General features: G+C 43.7%; 1 protein-coding gene and 1 long non-coding RNA gene across 4 annotated transcripts in view; one reads left to right on the forward strand and one right to left on the reverse strand.

Annotated features, from left to right (window-relative positions):
• Window positions 1-7,415, forward strand: part of LOC100727722 (zinc finger protein 778-like) — a 26,977-nt gene extending 19,562 nt beyond the window's left edge. For 2 of the 3 annotated variants that reach the window (XM_063228615.1, XM_003461709.5), the window contains 5 exons: window positions 967-1,058; window positions 1,680-1,806; window positions 2,970-3,059; window positions 3,611-3,693; window positions 4,773-7,415. In XM_063228615.1, the coding sequence (XP_063084685.1) occupies window positions 1,026-1,058; window positions 1,680-1,806; window positions 2,970-3,059; window positions 3,611-3,693; window positions 4,773-6,197 (1,758 nt within the window). In that variant the 5' untranslated portion in view covers window positions 967-1,025 and the 3' untranslated portion in view covers window positions 6,198-7,415. The remainder of the gene's footprint in view (window positions 1-966; window positions 1,059-1,679; window positions 1,807-2,969; window positions 3,060-3,610; window positions 3,694-4,772) is intronic. The other variant, XM_063228617.1, reaches the window with a different exon arrangement.
• LOC134471043 (uncharacterized) lies at window positions 6,541-20,719 on the reverse strand. The gene is made up of 2 exons (XR_010040381.1): window positions 20,579-20,719; window positions 6,541-8,929 (listed from the first exon to the last, which is right to left on the reverse strand). It is a non-coding gene; the product is annotated as an uncharacterized LOC134471043 (long non-coding RNA).

A 20,719-nucleotide genomic window follows, 5' to 3' on the forward strand; every position in this document is an offset into this window, starting at 1 on the left:
AGGCAGGTATGCCACTGAGTCTATTCCCCAGCCCCAAGAACATAGTGTCTGTAGTAGCTTCTGTTCATATCCTCTGCAGAAAGGATGGCAAATATGTGGTGAATGGTGATGATGTAAGGTTTGTTGACTAACTTCCAGAAAACCCTGAGTAAGGAGGAATGGGGATTGCCCATTCACGTCACACACTGTAAGCTGTGGTGAAGGGCAGCTGGGAAAGGGTCATTCAGGCACATTTGGCTCTCATACTCATGGGCCGGCAGCCACAGGTGGAGCCAGTGCCTCCTTCTGCCAGTACCCCACTTCAGAGACTTTGCCTCGCTCCTCCCTGAACAGTAGGAATGTAAACATTCATGTGTCCCAGGCCTGAGCAGTTGTGTACCTTTCTTAATTCATTTTGGGGATGCTAAAATGGCCCAGAGAATGCTGTTGTTAAATCAGTTCCCTGTGTGTGTGTTCTGCAGGGAGATGCTGCAGAATCTGTCATGAGACTGCTCATCACAGGGAGAAGTGTTCTCAGCCCTTAGCCTGAAGTTTCCTCTCTCTCAAATGAGATTAAGGTTTTCCAGTGAGCAGCTAGGCTCACAATTCATTTTCTCAGGCACTGGGTGAGACAGGACTGTGCTGACCTTGAATGGTGGCAGCATGGGTATGTGTGTGAATTTTCTGGCATACATTGGATTAGGGTGGGGCAGTGGCACATCCCTCCAATCCTGCTCCTCGGGAGGCTGAGGCAGGAGGACTACAAGTGGGAGGCCAGGCTGAGCAACTTCGTGGCACCTTGTCTCAAAATAAAATCCTTTGATTTCCGTTACAGCGCTTGCCTAACACAGAATCCTAAATTGAGTCCCCAGTACTGGAAAAAAAATGTTGAACTACACAGAGTCTCATGTAGGGTGGGGCTGGCTTCTGGGCAGATGAGTGAGAATTTTGTTCCTCCATACATTCTCCTGCCTACTCTCTTTCCAGGAGCCCTTCTGTGTAGGGAGCCAGGATTCCTTCTTGAAGAAAAGATAAAGGAGGACAGGATGGTGGCTGACTGCCTGACAGGCTGCTATCAGGTATGTGGGGCCTGGGTCCGACCCAATCACATGCTGGCCCGACCAGATGGACACATTTCTGGCCAAGGCAGATTTGTGTCCCCGCCTGAAAGCCAGGAAAGCCTCGGCCAGGACCGAGGCCCAGGTGATTCCTGGGGGAGCCACACCGCCCTTACTGTAAGGTGTTACCAGGAAGCTATTCCAGGACATCAGTAGCTGCTGACCATGACACTGGTGGGGACTGAGTGTGTTTGTTATTTCGCGAGGTACTCGCATAGACAGAGAGAAGGAAGCGTTCCTTTCTGTTACAGTTTGATAGTTCATGATGCCTGTTTATCAGACACGTACATGTGTTCAGGAGGGTTCTTTAACAGCACAGAGAAAGAGCAGCAGAGCACCCGTCTAGTTGTGGGGAGAAGAGTTGTGTTTCAGAAGGACATTGTGTCCCTATGACGGCAGGAGGTGGACAGTGTGAGCGAGGGGGTACAAGAAAGGTCCCCAGGACCCTGGGCCCTGGGTGGGCAGTGGAGGCCTTGGGGGCCCCATGCGGCCGTCAGCCTCACCCCTCACCTGTGGTGAACACCGGGGCAGAGGTCGATGCCGTGACTCGGTGCTCAGGCCGGCCTGTGTGTGCTGATTCAGGACTCGGTGACCTTTGAGGATGTGGCCCTGGACTTCACCCAGGAGGAGTGGGTTTTACTGGACCAGAGTCACAGAGAGCTGTACAGAGAGGTGATGCTGGAGAACTATGAGAACCTGACCTCCGTGGGTAAGAGGGCCGCGCAGCTGCAGCCTGCTGGGGAGGAGACGGAGGCTGCGGGCCTGGGTCCCGTCCTGGGTGAGGGGGACTGAGAGTCCACTGGGCAGTGAGGGGCGGACCTCTGCCCCGGGACAGTAGTCCTGCTTTATCCTTGGGGGAATGTCGCAAGAGCCGGGGCCATTATTAAGTAAAATAAAGCTTATTTGAATATAAGCACTGCTGTCCTAAGGACACTGTCTGTGGGTAGCATTTACCCTGGTGCTGTTGATGGACCTAGGGAAGAGTCCCATCCCTGGCAGCACAAAGTGGGACACAGATTTCATCATCACATTCCTGAAAATCGGTGTCATTTAAAACTTGTGTATCTTTTCTGGAAATGTACACTTAGTATTTGTAGGCCACAGATGGTGGGTAACAAACTGTGGGAAGCAAAACCACGGGGAAGGGGACTGCTGTCCACTCTAACCTACTGTAGTGGCTCCCAGTGGGCCCAGGTGAGTGACACCACCACTGTCCCATCAGAAAGGTAGACTAGGGCTCCGGGAGTGGAGCTCAGCGGTACAGCACTTGCCTAGCGTGCACAAGGGCCTGCATTCAATCCCTGATGCTACCAAAAGGAAAGAGACATTAATTGTTAATCTCTTCCCCATTTCTGTGTTTGGTTTTTGAGACAGGATCTTGCCATGTAGCCCAGATGGCTTTGAACTCACTGTGTGGCCCAGACTGACCTCAGGCTTCTGGTCATCTTCCTGCCTCAGCTTCCTGAGTGCTGGGATTGCAGGCGTATGCTGCCCGGACCTGGCCTAGTCTCTCCTTTGACATACAGGCCAATCCCTGTTATGTACGTTTTAACATGCCGTGATGATAAATCTGACACACTGGAATATGTAAGATTCACTGATACAGTTTTGTTTTTATGTAGAAGAACAAGGACCAGTTTGTTTCAGTATTTTCTAATTGAATCAAGGTGTTACTGCTGGATTACCAAGTGCATAAGCACTCCTCTGGATCTCGGAGTTCAAAGAGCTCATCATTTGGGGCCCAGACAGAGATATTTGCGAGTTTAGTCCTTCTGTGATAACTCCTGACTCTCGTGAGAAGCATCACTCCTGAGTTACACCAAGTTTGGGGCTCTCTTGCCTGCACCTCTTGATGAATGCATCTTTCCCCAGGTGCAGGGGGTGAGCTGGTCAAGCCCAGTCTGATCTCCTGGTTGGAACACAAGGGGGCCTGGAAGACGGAGCAGGGAGGAGATGCCCACGGTGAGTGTCCACATGGACAGCCCTGCCCCAAGGCCACAGTGAAGGTGGGTGCAGGGAGGGGCCTTGGGGAAGACCTGAGGTCAGCAGGCAGGCGGTGGACATGCGAAACCCTCAGCCTGCCGTCCTGTGTCTGGCTGCCCGCACTGTCCTAGGGTTTCACAGAACGATGTGTTCTCTCGCTGTGTTAGCAGTTTGTTGTTTATTCTTTGTCCAGGTCTTTGTTCTTTGTTTCTGATAATATTTACCATCAGTTTTAATTTTCAAAGAATCAATTTGTAGTAAACTAAAACTGATTCATATTATTAGCCATTGCCAAATGTATTAACCTAATTAAAATGCTCAAATTTTTCAGTTTCTGTTTTCTTTCTTTCCTTTCCTTTTCCTCTTTCTTCCTCTCCTCCTCCTCGCTCTTCCTCCCCTCTTCCTTCTTACCTTTTGAACTCAGCCAGGTTTTGTTTGAAGAGAAATGTGAATAAGCCTTATTATCTTTCACTCCTGCAGATGACCACATCCTTCCTTAAACTTTAATGTTGTTCTCTGTTTATCTTCAGAATGGGAAATGCAACTCAGCACCAAGGAGACAGCCTTTCAGCAGAACTTTTTGAGGGGACAGACTTCCCATGGCATGCCAACAGTAAGATTAGTAGGAGATCTTGATTATTTGTTACACTCAGAGATTTGGAATTCCACTGTAACATAAGTCCCCATCCCCCGGCAGATCAGTGTGTCTGGAGAAGTACGCTGAGTGGAATGGATCTGAGGGGATCCCAGACTCACTGGGAAATCCTTCAGGGATACACACGTGCAGGGTCACACAGCTGTAACTAGACATTGGCTTTTTCAAGCAATCTTGCAAATATCTGGACAGCAGTTTTAAGATTAGGCAAAGGGGTCGAGCTCTGGCAGTGCTGTTCTGTCATTCAGTTTGAACAGAAGACATGGCCGGAACGGTAAGAGCATCACAGAAATCCTAATCATCGTCATGAAGCACACCCTAAATAAGGTCCTTATCACCATCCACCTGGTTGTCAGGAGAGAGGAGGGGAGAATAGTGCTGAACTCTGAGGTTAACAAGGGCGGTTTCTTATTTTCTACACTCAGAGACTGGAAGTCACTGGGAGAAAATTAGCAAAAAGGGGAGGTGTTTGAGAGAAGTGGCATTTACTCTAACAGGAGAAATGTCTCTAGATGGATATTCTGAATACGGTGAATTGTGAAACTAATCCTAGCTCTAAACTAGAGTTTCAGCCAGGCGTGGTGGTGCACACCTGTAATCCCACCACTCAAGAGGCTGAGGCAGGAGGGTCACTGCAAATTCGAGACCAGCCTGGGCTACAAGGTGAGCTCGAGGCTAGTGTGAACTGCATAGTAAGACCCTGTCTCAAGAAGACAAAATAAATAAATAAGCAAACAAACTAAGGTTCAGAGTTCCCACAAGTACACCTTCGCACATTTGTAAGTGGGTCCCAAGAGTCTTAAAAGAATTTCATAAAAATGGACAGTTCTTCCAAGAGGAGGCCTAGCATGGCAACACAGAGTATTTAGTGTTGGGTTCTTTATTCCACTTGAAGAAAATCCACAGAGCAGACGATACACGCATATGATCAAAATGACAGAAATCAGAGTCACAATAGTGTTTCTGTTTCCAGATAGATAGAATCTGTTAGCAAGTCTGTAAGATCTTCTAACCATCACTGATCCCTTCATGAACAGGCAAGAAGCCAGAGTGCAGGGGAGCTCTGTGACTCCGCGCAGTGTGGGGAAATCTTCAGTGAACACTCCTATTTCAAGACACACCTGAAAACCCAAATATATGGAAATTTTCCTCACTCCACTGGGCACACTGTGCCTGTCCAAGTGCACGCCGTGAAACACTACGCGTGTAAGACTTGTGGGAAAGCCTTCGGGCGCTCTTCAAACCTTAACAGGCACATGCGAACCCACACTGGGGAGAAGCCCTATGAGTGTAAGGAATGCAGGAAGCCCTTCACCACCTACTCGCGGCTGGTGGAACACTTCAGAACCCACACCGGAGAGAAGCCCTATCAGTGTAAGGACTGCGGGAAAGCCTTCACCAAGCGCTCGGGCCTCATCACACACCTCCCCACCCACGCTTCCGAGAAGCCCTACGAGTGCACACAGTGTGGGAAAGCCTTCGCTTCACCCCCACGCCTTTCTCAGCACGTGAGAACCCACAGCGGAGAGAGGCCCTACGTGTGTAAGGAGTGCGGCAGGGCCTTCCTCACCTCCTCCTACCTGCGCAACCACGTGAGGCGAACGCACAGCGGAGAGAGGCCCTACGTGTGCGGGGAGTGTGGGAAAGCCTTCCATTCTTCCTCCTACCTGCACAGACATGTGAGAACCCACAGTGGAGAGAGACCTTTCACGTGTAAGGAGTGCGGGAGGGCCTTCCTCACTTCCTCCTACCTCCATAACCACGTGAGAAAGACGCACAGTGCAGAGATCCCGTACATCTGCGGCGAGTGTGGGAAGGTCTTCCATGCATCCTCATACCTACGGAGACACGTAAGAACTCACAGCGGAGAAAGACCCTATATATGTAAGGAGTGTGGGAAAGCCTTCCTCAATGTCTCCTACCTGCGTAAACACCTCACCATCCACACTGGAGAGAAACCCTATGAATGTCAGGAGTGTGGGAAGGCCTATAATAGGTGTAATCTGCTCAACGAACACTTAAAAACTCACACAGTGGAAAAGCCATTTGATTGTCACGTATGTGGGAAATCCTTCCAGTATTTCTCATACCTCACGAAGCACATTCGGATTCACACCGGCATAAAGCCCTATAAATGCAAGTACTGTGGGAAAGCCTTCACCACCTCCTCCAGCCGAACGGAGCACATCAGAAGTCATACTGGGGAGAGACCCTATGAATGCAGGGAATGTGGGAAAACCTTCACTTCATCCTCAAACCTAATTCACCATGTAAAAATTCACACTCGCGAGAAGCCCTATAAGTGCGAGGAGTGTGGGGAAGCCTACAGCAGCATCTGCCTGCTCAGTGACCACCTAATGACGCACACAGAGCAGGAACACTTGGGATGGGACGAATGCCAAAAGCCACGTAAGAAACCCTCACATCTTCATCAGTGCAGCGGCGTGTACACCGCTGAGTAACCTTGCTCTTGTAGAGAGCGAGGGGTAGCCCTCAGTTACTCCAATTTGATTTGAAGACATTCGAGAACTCATACTCAAGATGCCCCATGAATTGAGAGAAGGAAATATGAAGGTCTTGTCTGTTTCCCAGGAAGTTATTCTTAAATATGTGAGGCTTCACACCGAAGGGAGAGCCTGCTGTGAATTATGTGGGAAAGGTATAGTTCTGCTGAGCTTCACTTGTGATCTCACAGTGAAGAAGACTTTATGAAGGTAAGAAACGTGGGAAAGTCATTTTTACATGCCATTAATTCTCAGCATTTAGTGAAAATCCTGATTCATGCCCAAGAGAAAACTGAATATATGGACTATGGTAATCTAATCCCCGTATTCTGAAATCTGGTAGGCTGACAAAAATGTGGCCATCCAGCGCGTCCTTCTTTATTTTGAATGTTTGCGATTCTGTCCTGATCATTTCCAGAGGAATTCGCCATTCTTTCCCTTCTGAGCAACCTCATTTCATTCCAGTTACTACAGCATCTGAGTAGCGGCCTGGCAGCAAACAGTGGGCATTTGGGATCCAAACAGTACTGTCTGGAGCCTTGTGGATTCCTTGGTTCATTTGTCAGGCTCTCGAACATGGTCCCAGCTATAAATTCAGTGCTGGTTAAGCTTCTTGTTTCTCTTTCCTGTCTGACCCTTTCAGATGAGAGGGGATGAGGGAGCCTGGGATGGATGGATGCTGGCGGTACAGGTGCCTTGGTGTCATGGCCATGGCAGGAGGGCACTTGCACTTGAGAATGGGAGATTCTGTGCCATCTGGCAGGGCAGGAGCTGGCATAGCCGGCAGCGTGCTCTGTGCACTGTGCCACTTGGCAGAGCGGTTTTATATGCCTGAGTCAAGCACCGGCTGGAACTGGTAGTAAAATCTGGATTATTCATTCCACGTACAGTGAAAAAACAAATGCCCCCGTGAACACAGCTGTTCACCACAGCCCATGGTGCTGGAGCTCATCATGGCACCTTCTGAATGTGGCCTTTGGGTACAGACATGCACACCACAACCAGATTTCAGCCTCAGTGGTCCAAATGTGTGTCCTCCTGATGCTTGAGCGACCCTTGGTTATTTGTGGATGGCCAGCAGGCTGCAGCCACTTGATGGCTCTTTTTGTGGCTCTTAATCGAGCCAGTGTGATGTAGTCCAAAACAAGGCAAAGAATAAATGTGGAATGAAAGAGACCTCTGTACCTTTGTGTGTCTGTGGTGAGGAGTGGGTAGGGACATTTTGGGGGTGTGCTGTTGCTCTTCAGCCTGTTTCATTATTGACAGTGACCCCAAAGACCATGAGACCTGTCCCCTGTGTGGGTGGTCACAGCTCACAGATTGGCCTTACATGCCATCGCAGTGGTCTGAAATAAGGCATGAAGGCCACCGCAGGAACCTGTTCAGAGTTTCCCGAGTATGAGTACGTGGGTCATGGGCAAAGTCCCTACTGCAAGTGGCCTCACCCTCGGGCTTGGATGTGATATTAACAAACGACAGCCCAGTTTCAGAGCCCACGTATTCTGCCTGAGAGGCTTACTGCTGGGGAAGATGCCCCCCAACTCCAAGACCTCACCACTGGATATGACTTCCTATTTTCACTGGAGGTGAGTTCATAAGATCATCAGAACCTCCTCTGTATCGATGCCCATGGCCAGACTACACTAGACTCACGTTTTGTACTTAGGCATTTGAGAATGGGTTGTGTGCCTGAGTTTGCTGTTGACCTAGCCCGTAATTCCAGTATAACATCAGCCGTCACGTTCAGCTGTATACTCCAGGCCTATAGAAAAGCCAGATTACTGGGATCTGTGCCATCTCAAAAGTTGATATGAAAGAAATTGTTGGTCCTCAGGAGCCACTGGCTGTGAGTCAGTCGGGCAGCGACACTCAGAGCCAAGGACTGCATGCTTCATCCAGGCCTCCTGCTCCCCCCGAGCTGTCCATTGTGATCTCCTTTGCCTTTGTTTCAAAGAAAACCATGTTTTCATATTCATCTCAGTAGAGTTTATGCCCTAAAAACAGCTCCAGACTTTCACCTTAATTATGGAAATATAATTTTAAATTGGTTTTCAGGTCTGAAAATTTCACACACGTCTTATTGAACAGTGCCATGTAATGGAGAACTTTGGTATGGCCTGGCTTAGGCAGACTACTCAGACTTTGTTATATTTCTTTTTCCTATTCAGAATTTTTTCCTGTACTCATAAGAGCAATGTAACACACTATTATTGTAATTTTCCATGTTCTTCATTCTTAGGGGTGATATGTGAATATCAGAGGACCAGTTTATTAGTGAGGAGGTTCATTTCTGTATGTTAAGATACACTACGGGGTGGATATTTTGTGGGCTGAGGCACATTCCCCCTCCCTGGTGAGTTATCAGCTTGCTTGGGAGCACATATTTCATATTGAAACCAATGAATCCAAAGCCCAGATCCACAACCAGTTCCTCTCACCTTGAGAACAAAGCCAGTATTCTCCTGCCCTGTATCAAACTGGGGCAAGGCCCAGGACATCTGTACACTTGCCCTTCAGAATGCTTTTTGATGCCTTGGTTTGTCTTTTTGGTAGAAATCACAGTAAGTGCTGGGAGCTGTGTTTTCCTGCTCATGTTTCTCTGTCATGTGTCTGCGTCCTGCTGTGCACATCCCCTTTGTCTTAGGGTTAAGAAACTCCTTCCCGTGCCAGAACTCCTTTGTGTTCTCCACCTATTGAATTCATACACAAATAGAAATCAATCATTTGTTATGTTTCCCACAAAGTATTCCTTAGGTGATTTTTGAAACCTACCTTTTAGATTTAAGCCCTGTGCAATTTTATTCTTTTTCATTGTACATGACATATTTTAGCTGGGCATGTTGGCACACACCATGATCCCAGCACTGGGGATGCTGAGGCAGGAGGATCACTGAAAGTTCCAGGCCAGCCTAGGCTACACTCTGAACTGCAAAGCAAAACCCTATCTCAAAAAGACAAACAACAGCGAGACATATTTTTACTGACTTTGGCTATTTTCCTTCTACTAGAAATACTTGAATGTGTACTTTCCCAGTTTTTCCAATAATTGGTCTTGTTGAAAATAACCTTAGCTGGGTGTGGTGGCCTGTAACCGCAGCACTCACAGGGCTGAGGCAGGAGGATCTTTGCAAGTTTGAGGCCAGCCTTGGATATCTACTGAACTCAAGGGCACCCTGAACTGCACAGTAAGACCGTCTCAAAAAAAAAGGCTCATGTGTTGATTTTTTTATTTGCTGAGCAGGGGATTGAACCCAAGGCCACACACTTAGTAGGCAGGTATTTTACCACTGATCAGCATGCCCAGCCTCTCTTCCCCCTTTTCACTTGTTTAATTGGGTTTTTTTTTGGGGGGGGGGCTGGAAATCAAACTCAGTACCTTACGTCGCCAAGCAGGCACTTGTGTCACTGAGCTACATCCCCAGCCCTGTTAAATCATTAAGTTGCCCGGTTGCCCAGGCTCAAACTTGTGATCCTCCTGCCTCAGCCTCCCAGAGTACTGGAATGATAGGCCTATACCACCATGCTTGCCTTAATTTTGGCATGCCAAATTTTTCCAACCATTCCTTTAGTAAATCCTCAACTTAAAAAACATTCTAGTTGTAAACTTGCACAGTGTACTATATAAGACTCATTTTGTTGGATTTAGGAACAAATCTAATTTACGAACATTCACCTGGAACAGAACTCATTTATAAATTAGGGACTTACTATATGTTATGTGAGAAGCTTAACAAGGCCTTTAAAATGTTCTATAACCTTATCTGCCATATTCCTTGTAGTGCTAGTTTCGAATACCAACAGTTAACTGATACCATTCCGGATGGTGTCCATATATGCCGAACTGATTTTTCGTTCTGTGGACATAAAATTGTTATAGGATTTATGTTTCTGGCAAAGGTACATGTAGAATGTCTCAATGCTGAGAGAGCCAGAGGTAGATAGAGAAGAAAGGTGGACCTACCAGCTCGGGCTGTTGGAAGAATGGAAATTGTGTTTTTATTTCCCTCCATTTACACGTCCTCAGCCTCCCAGAGGCAGTCCTGTGGTGTCTGTACTCTCCAGAGCAAGCCTGAGGCTGTTGGCTTAGTTACTTTTCTCTTTGCTGAGACAACATACAAGACACCCAAATTAAACGAGGAAAGGTTTATTTGGCTCACAGCTGGCATTCCACAGCAAGGTGGCATGGCAGACAGGCAACTGTTCATGGCTGGCAAGAAGCAGAAAAACCAACTGGAGACTTTAACGACATCTTTCTGCCCCTTTTATCCAGATTACGTAGAGCAGGTGGTGCTCACACTCTTGATCCTGGTGTTTTTGAGCCTAGCACTGCACCACGAATCAACCCCAGCATCACACACTGAACCGAGCACCTCTGAAAAAGCCCCACCAATGACTGCATGAGGCTTTGGGATAAATCTGGCCACAACCACAACACTCTGCCCCTGGCCCCCAAAAAACTCATGCACATTCCTTTATGCAAAATGCATCTAGTCCATCTCTAAGAGGTGCCAGAGTTTCAGCATTATTGAAAAGTCCAACTTGAAAGTCTCCTCTGAGATTTAAGGTAAACTCGTAGCTGCGAGCCCACGTGTAAATGAAAATTAAGCTTTCAGTGTTCAATAGCACAAGATAGATATTTCCATTCCAAAAGTTACAAACAAGGATAGCAGGAATGGGAGCAAAGCAAGACCAAACTCCAACATTAAATCCCACAGTCCTCCTTCCAGCATCCCTGGCAATCTGTGGCAAGTTGTGAACTCCAAAGAGGCTGGGTAGCTCCGCCCTGTGGCACTGCCAGTGGATATAGCTCTCATGGCTTCCCTTGGGGGAGGGCTCTGCTTTTTCCTCAGATGACCCATATTCTCTGAACTTCTGGAGTCTCCACTGCACCTTTGGCTTCACACTCACAGCTTCAGCCTGGCCTCCCAGGTCTTAAAAGCTGAATGGAAGTGAAATCTTGTTGACCCCACAACTCTTGCCATATGCATGGACCTAAAACCAGTACCATGTGGATGATGCCAAGGTCTGCTGCCAGTTGCAGCAGCAGGCAGGTTTATTTCTCTCTTGGCTGTAACACCCTGAATATGATTCCAAGGAACAAATTCCCTAACTGCTGCCATTCTGAAACACAGTACTCTGGGGCTTTCTTCTCAAAGCAAAGTCTCACTTTTGCAATTTTGAACCTGCAAAAGGGTGAGGTGCTGCAGCTTCCTGACATGCCCTCACGCGATCTTTTCTAATCTCCTGTTCCTTCTCAGCAATCAAGATCTCCCCTGCTCTATCTTTGCAGTTCATACAAATACTGATGCTTCCTTTCTATACAAACTCATATTTTAACTCATTCTGCTGGGATATTTGCTCTTGATTCTCAATATAAATCTGGATAAAAGGCTCCCAACAGCTGTGCCAACACCTGAACGTTAGACTGCCTTGAAATTTCTTCTACAAGATTAATCAGTCCACCACCCTTACTCTCAGTATCAGGCAAAGTCGATGGATAGGAGCAAAATGCAGAGGAACTTTCTGCCAAGGTATAACACACATTGTCTGGAGTTCAACAACCAATGTTCTTCTTCCCTGCAGAAATCTCCCCATCCTGCTCTTCACTGGCAGGATTTCTATCAGCCTTCTGGTTTTCTGAGCTCTGCCCAAAATCTTCCATCAAGTATACCCCAAGGTGTTACAGCTCCACTTTTTCAGCCAGCAACTCTGAAAATTTCCAAACACTTCCCACAAGGCAGTCCCAAAGGTTCCTGTCCCACATGTTCAGGTGCAGTTATAATGATGACTCCACTGCTGCTAACAAATTCTGTCTTACATTTCGCATTGCTGTGACAAAATACCTGACACCCAAAGTTAAAAGAGAGAAGATTTATTTAGTTCACAGTTTGTATATGTTTTAGTCTATAATCAGCTAGCTCCAACGCCAGGTGGTGTGGCAGACAGGCAACAGGTCACGGCAGGCAGAAGGTGGCAAAAGCTAAACAGGGCCTTCACAGCTGCTTTCTGACCCTTTTGTCTCCTCAAGATTACTCAGAGTGGGTGGCACTTACACCCTTAATCCTCCTCTTGAGTCTAGCATTTCACCATGAATAAATCCCAGTGTCAAGATTCAGCCACTTCCGAAGAAGCCCCACCTACGACTGCGAGAGGATTTTGGGGCAGCTGATACATCTAGACACAAGCCGTACCAACTGCCCTCCATTTATTCCAGCTCTAATAAGAGACACAAGTTGCACTGAAGAGGCTGAACAGAGAGAACACGCATTGAAACCATAACCCACAAACTACTCACTGAACCTTGCATCCTTTTTTTCCATACTGGTGATGATAAGTAAGCACTTTACCACTGACCTTTGCTTTCCAGCCTAAAAATTTTCACACTGGACCAAACTTTGTCAATTACCTGATCAAACATCTACTTTCTCCACAGGATTGTGAGGACAACAGTGTCATAATATTAAGAATGTGCAGAATATCCCAAACCGACTGGCACATGCAGATAATCCCAACTACTTAGAAGGCGGAGGCATAAAGAGGGCAAATGGAGGCCACCCTGGGAAACTGAGAGCCTGCCTCAAAATGAAAAATTAAAAAGGGCCATAGATTTAGCTCAGTTCAGAACTCCTGGGGAGGAGAAGGAGGGAGAGAGAGAGGCACCATCAGTCTCCCAGTGCCATGAGTTTCAATCTCCAGTACTAAAGGCAAAATAAACACAAACAAAAACAAGAATTCCAAATTATTTTCCATATGACCCTTACGGGACTGTGTGATAATACAAAAGGGTCTTAGAAGAAGAGGAGAAAATTAGGAAAAATATTTCAGAATGTGAAAATTCAAGAAGTTCAGTGAGCCTAAAGCCAAAGAAAATGAGGGTAAGAAAGTATGAAACTAATGAAAACTAAAGAGATTTCTTTATAATACATATGATGGTTGAAAATATAAGATGGGGATTTCAAATTGTGTTGGCACACTAAGAATGATAACAAAGGCATGAGGGAACGGGACTTGTATGTTAGGTTCTACATCCATTTCAAGGGTGAAATATTCCATTTAGACTGAGACATACATATATTGTAATGAAAACACAATAGTAAATGAAAATCAGTCTGGAGGAAAAAGGTTGATCCAAAAGAACAGTGTTAAAGGGGAAAGTCAATGAAAAAGAGACCCCAGACATCGCCAATAACTCAATTGAATCGTAATGTATTTAGATACATTAAACATAAATGATCTAAACAGTAATTAAAAGGGTGGGCCCCACCTTGCCTGTGTCCACCCATAGCTCTGCAGATCTCGCATCAGCAAAATGCCCTGAGTACCTACAGCACGATACAAGCAAAGTAGTAGGAATACTTCTGCTGTCACTGGTCCTTGCCAAGCAGATCCACTCAAATCAAACACCTCTGGTGACACTTTCTCAAAACCAACGCACCCCCATATAAAATAACGCCAGGTGGCAGTGCCCAGCCAGTCTCTTCCTGGTGCTCCTTTCTCTGTTGCTCCTGGGGTGAATGGGGTGGGAGAGACTACACCTGTCACTCCAGCACTCTAGGAGACTGAGGCAGGAGAATTTCGAGTTCAAGTTCAGCCTAAAAAACTTAACAGCTTTGGAAGACTTAGTCTCAAAATAAAAATGAAAAAATAGGCAGGGATGTAGCTTGATGTGAAATCCAAGTTTTCAATCTCTAGGAGGGGGCAGGAGGGGGGGCCAGAGAGAAGGAAAGGGAGAGAGACTGATTCCAACGTGACTAGATGTCCACTGCGGAACAAAGAATGTTCATCACATCTAACTCTACATTTTATTTGATTACAACAGAAAATGTTGAGGATTCCCAATGTGGCTGGTTTGGAGAACATGCATTTGAAAGATGCTTAGTCGTTTGACAGATGATTAATGTCATTAATTCAATTATCTGTAACAGTTTCATGTGCAAGATAAGGAGAAACATCCAAAATGAACATGATGTTGTAAAAACCGCCTTAATGAAAGTGAAGATAGAATTTCAGACCTTGAAGACAGGATTGCAGCTAGTGAACAGGAAAGGAAAGATCTTTTGAAAATAACAAGGAACCAGGAAACAACAATTCAACAACTGCAAGACGATGCAAAGAAGAATAACATAAGAATGATAGGGATTAATGAAAGAGAGGGAGACAACATGAAGGATGTCAGGAGGATATTTAGAGAAGTAATAGCTGAAAATTTCCCAAGCATGAGATCAGAAACTGACATCAGGATCAGTGAAGCATATAGAACTCCAAACAGTCATAACCAAAATAAAACTACACCCAGACATATAATAGTCACCATCCCAGAAATCCAACACAAGAATAGATTATTAAAAGCTGTCAGAGAGAAAAGACAAATCACTTATAAAGGAAAACCTATCAGAATCACAGCAGACTTCTCAGCACAAACGATAAAGTCAAGAAGAGCATGGAATGAAGTATTCCAGATCCTAAAGCAAAATGATTTCCAACCAAGACTGATATATCCTGCAAAACTATCATTCAAAATAGATGGTGCAATACGATACTTCCATGACAAAGAACAGCTGAAGAACTTCATGAACACCAAACCAACCCTGCAAAAAATATTGAAAGACAGTTTAGATACACAAAGGAAAAAACCACTAAGCAAAGCAAATAATTAAACAGAACCGAAAGATAAAGATGCAACAGCAGAGAGATAACATTCCTACAATTAACCAGCATTTAACAGTAATAACCATTAATGTAAATGGTCTCAATGCACCAATCAAAAGAAACAGACTAGCAGAATGGATCAAGAAACAAAATCCAACCATATGCTGTTTACAGGAAACCCATCTAACCCAGAAAGATACTCACAGACTGAAAGTCAAAGGATGGAAAACAATCCTTCATGCAGCAGGAATCCAAAAAAAGGCAGGAGTAGCCATTCTGTTTGCAGACAACGTGAACTTTAAACCAACAATGACCATAAAGGACAAAGAACGTCACTACATACTCGTAAGGGGAAAACTCCAAGAGGAAGAGATAACTATCTTAAATATATACGCACCAAACTCCAGAGCACCCAGTTATATAAAACAATTATTAACAGAAATGAAAACTCAAATTATCAGTAACACAATTGTAACAGGAGACCTTAATACACCACTGACACCAAGGGACAGATCAACCAGACAGAAAATGAGCAAAGAAATAACAGAACTGAATCACACCTGTGAACAAATGGGTTTGATAGACATATACAGAATGTTCCAACCAACAACATCAGAATACACATTCTTCTCAGCAGTACATGGATCATTTTCTAAAATAGACCATATATTAGCTCACAGAACATATTTAAGCAAATGCAAAAGAGTTGAAATCATCCCTTGCATATTATCGGATCATAGCGCTCTGAAATTAGAAATTAATGACAAAGGATACTGCAAAAATTCCGCAAACACATGGAAACTAAATAACACACTCTTGAGTAATCAGTGGGTCACAGAAGAAATTAAAGAAGAAATTAAACAATACCTAAAAGAAAATGAAAATGCAGATACAACTTACCGGAATCTGTGGGATGCAATGAAAGCCGTTCTGAGAGGAAAATTTATTGCACTGAGTTCCCACATCAGGAAAACAGAACGAATACAAATAAATAACTTGATGCTACACCTCAAACAGCTAGAAAAAGAAGAGCAAGTCAAGCCCAAAGCCAAAAGAAGAGAGGAAATTATAAAAATCAGAGCAGAAATCAATGCAATAGAGACTAAGAAAACAATCCAAAGAATCAATGAATCAAAGAGTTGGTTCTTTGAAAGAATAAATAAAATCGATAAGCCCCTAGCCAACCTTATTTAAAAAAGGAAAGAAAAAGCTCAAATTCATGCAATAAGAAATGAAGAAGGAGAAATCACTACAGACCCAATAGAAATACAGAGGATCATCAATACCTATTTTGAAAACCTCTACTCTCAAAAGTTTGATAACACAGAAGAAATAGACAGATTCTTAGAAGCATATGAAGTACCAAAGCTAGATCAAGAGGATATAAAACTGTTGAATAACCCAATCTCTGCTAATGAAATTGAGAATGTAATTGGGTCCTTGCCCACCAAGAAGAGCCCAGGCCCAGATGGATTCACTGCAGAATTCTACAAGAAATATAAAGAAGACCTAATGCCGACACTCCTCAAACTATTCAATGAAATTGAAAGGGAAGCAATCCTTCCTAAGTCATTCCTGGAAGCAAATATTACTCTAGTACCAAAACCTGAGAAAGACCCAACTATAAAAGAGAACTATAGACCGATCTCCCTAATGAACACAGATGCAAAAATCCTCAATAAAATATTGGCAAATAGGATCCAGCAAATCATCAAGAAGATTATACACCATGACCAGGTGGGATTCATCCCAGGAATGCAAGGATGGTTCAACATATGCAAATCAATAAATGTAATCCACCATATCAATAAAGCCAAAAATAAGAATCACATGATCATCTCTATAGATGCAGAAAAAGCCTTCGATAAGGTCCAACACTTATTCATGATAAAAACTTTACAGAAAATTGGAATAAATGGTCTTTACCTCAATATAATAAAGGCCATTTATGACAAACCAACAGCCAGCATCATACTAAATGGCCAAAAATTGAAAGCCTTTACTTTAAAATCGGGTACAAGACAAGGATGTCCTTTATCACCACTCCTATTTAATATAGTACTGGAAGTACTAGCCAGAGCAATTAGGCAAGAAAGAGAAATAAAAGGGGTAAAGATAGGAAAAGAAGAAGTTAAATTATCATTGTTTGCAGATGACATGATACTCTACATAGAAGACCCCCTAAACTCCATTGAAATACTCTTAGATACAATAAATAAATTCAGTAATGTGGCTGGATACAAAATCAATACTCAGAAATCAATAGCATTCCTATACACGAACAACAAAATTACAGAGAGGGAAATAAGAGAAACTGGACTATTCACATTAGCAAGCAAAAAAATGAAATATTTAGGAATTACTCTTACGAAAGAAGTGAAAGACTTATACAGTGAAAATTATAATACACTGAAAAAGGAAATTGAAGATGATCTCAGAAAATGGAAAGACATCCCTTGCTCATGGATAGGAAGAACAAACATTGTGAAAATGGCCATTCTCCCAAAACTGTTATACAGATTCAATGCAATCCCAATAAAAATACCATCAACATACCTTATAGATCTAGAGAAATTACTCCTAAATTTCATCTGGAACCAGAAGAGACCTAGAATCGCAAAGGCAATTCTAAGCAGCAAAGACAAAGCAGGAGGCATCACAATCCCTGACTTGAAGTTATACTACAAAGCAACAGTAGTAAAATCAACATGGTATTGGAATCAAAACAGAGCTGAAGATCAGTGGAATAGATTAGAAGATACAACCACAACTATGAACACACTCAACCACCTTATTTTTGATAAAGGAGCCAAGCAGGTTCACTGGAAGAATGACAGTCTCTTTAATAAATGGTGCTGGAAAAACTGGCTCTCCATTTGCCGAAAACTAAAGCTAGACCCATGTCTATCACCATGTACTAAATTAAAATCTAAATGGGTCAAAGATCTGAATATTAAAACAGAAACACTAAATCTATTGGAAGACAAAATAGGTAGAAACCTTGGAGACATAGGAGTAGGTAAAGAATTCATGAACAGGACTCAAACCGCACGGGAAATACTTCCCAGAATCAATAACTGGGACCACTTCTTATTAAAAAGTTTCTGCATGTCAAAAGAAATCTCCAGCATAGTGAAAAGAAAACCCACAAACTGGGAAAAGATTTTAGTGAACTCTCTCTCAGACAAGGGCCTCTTGTCTAAAACATACAAAGAATTAAAGAAACTCAGACCTCCGAAATTCAAAGATCCAATCCAAAAATGGGCATCTGAGATGAATATGCAATTCTCAGATGAAGAAATGCAAATGGCAAATAAATACATGAAAAAATGCTCATCATCATTGGTCATTAGAGAAATGCAAATTAAAACCACACTGAGATACCATCTCACTCCTGAAAGAATGGCCAGGATCAAGAAAACCGACAACAAATGCTGGAGAGGCTGTGGGGAAAAAGGAACTCTCCTGCACTGCTGGTGGGAGTGTAGACTGGTACAGCCTTTGTGGAGATCTGTCTGGAGATTTCTCAAAAAGTTGGGACTGGAAATCCCATTTATTCCAGCTATTCCACTTCTAGGCATATTCCCAGAAGAACTGAAAGCATCATACCACAGTGATATATGTGCACCTATGTTTATAGCAGCACAATTTGTAATCGCCAGATCTTGGAAACAACCCAAGTGCCCATCAACTGAGGAATGGATAAAAAAGTTGTGGTATTTCTATACAATGGAGTATTATTCAGCTATAAAGAAGGATCACATTGAGATATTTATCAATAAATGGGCGCAGCTTGAGACCATACTCATTAGTGAAATAAATCAATCTCGCATGCGTGAATACCGAATAGTTTCCCTAATGTAAATAATGATTCAAATATATAAAAATATGTGGTAATCATGATTCCCCATTAGGTGGCCTTGAAGCCTTATAAAGTTTTCACTCATTAATTAGAAAGGCTTTATTCTGGGCTTCTTGATATGAAAATATTTGAAGCTAGAGTATATGATGTTTTATCCAAATATTTCAAGGAAAAAGACACTATGGTAACTACTATTAAGTCAGGTTATAAGGTGGTGAAGTACTAGGTTGTTGAAACAGTCATGCTGTGACCTCTATTGTTATATTGTTATGTCCTGTTTTATCTCAATCTCCCCCTTATTGTTTCAAAAAAAATTATTTAGTCATTTCTTGTTTGTCTTAATTAAAGAAAAAATTCAAAAAAATTAGGATATATAAATAGTAACTTTTCGATTTCCTATTAACTTGTTTTGAAGTCCTGTAGTACTCCCACGATCTTGTTTTGACTGATTAGACTCTGTTCCATTCTATATGATAGTATCAAGTTTGAAGACATAGGCAACTACTTTGAAGACAATAAGATTCACTAAGATACCCATTCTGGTTTGACTATTGTCTTCTTTGGAAGTCCTGTAATGTTTACAATGCCTAAGTTTTATTGGTCTTGTTCTCTACTGTTTTGTCCAACTTTATAATATCTAATAAGATAGACAATTCTTTTTAAGGAAACAAGGGACAACGTTGATAACCATTGTTGATAAACTTGTACTCTGTTCTACACCATGTGCTATGTCTATCCTTGGTATTGACTGACAGCTTTGTTTTGCCATATTTGACTGTATTCTTCCCCCCCCCCCAAAGAAAGTAATAAGCACTAAGGAGTAATAAAATCCAAGATGTGTAAATTTTGTTGTAAAAAAGAGAGGGAAAAAAAAAGAGCTCTAACGGATATAACAGCAAGTGTGTTTAGGGGTGTTAAATAGCTGACTTTATCAATGTTTTTGAAACATTGAACACAGCTGTTTGCAGTCTCCCTGTTTGAATGTCCACCTTGTGTTCTTTGATACTGTGATTTGAGGAACTATTTTCAAGAAGATAGTGTGTAATCTACTAGCAGGTGATTTCTTACTGTTATGTTTTTTTGTTTTGTTTTGTTTTGTTTTGTTTTGTAGTTCTGTATTGCATGTACCCTTACGCCGCTTTGGTTTGTTTTGTGTTTTTCTCTTTTTCCTCTTAAATAAAAAAAAAATGAACATGATTTCCTTAAATGTAGCTTAATAATATAGACACTCAAAATAAAAAATAGAGGGTGTGGACGTAAATCAGTGGTACCGTGTACCTGGCTTCAGTTCCCAGTCTCTGGCACTATGCCTGGCCCCCCGACACACACACACACACACACACACACACACACACACACACACACAGCACACCAGGCACTTAAAACTATTTGAAAATAAGGTATATTTTCTTGAAGATTGGAAAGTGAGAAGAGCGACCGAGTTTTCATTTGGTTCATTAAATCTATAGGGGCTTGAGTGATGTGCGGATTCGCTTGTAAAAAATGTCTTGAGAAGCTGGGCGTGGTGCACACGCCTGTCACCCCAGCACAAGAGAGGCTGAGGCAGGAGGATCTCCACAATTCGAGGTCAGCCGGGACACACAGTGAATTTCAGGCTAAACTGAACCAGACAGCGAAACCTGCCTCAAAAAACTAGAGAGTTAGGAACCCAGGATACATCTCAGCGACAAGGCTCCTGCAGGGCAAGTCCTGAGTTCAATTTCCAGCGTCTGGGGTGGGGGCCCTAAAAAGCTTTGATGAACAGTCCTGCGGAGGAGACTCCCAATCCAGACCCGCCATGCTGGACCAATAGGTCGTCCACACCCACCTGCAGCCCCTCCTAGAGGGCACAATGTACACTCCAATAAACCCTCAACGCCCGGTTCCAACTTCCCGCTCGGTGCTGGGACAAGCCGAGCCTCTGCCTGCGCACGTAGGACTAGCCTGCACCAGACGGAGCTGAACTCGG

This window comes from Cavia porcellus, unplaced genomic scaffold, assembly GCF_034190915.1.
Source record: "Cavia porcellus strain 051 isolate PalLab524CR breed Dunkin Hartley unplaced genomic scaffold, mCavPor4.1 scaffold_17, whole genome shotgun sequence".
Taxonomy (NCBI): domain Eukaryota; kingdom Metazoa; phylum Chordata; class Mammalia; order Rodentia; family Caviidae; genus Cavia; species Cavia porcellus.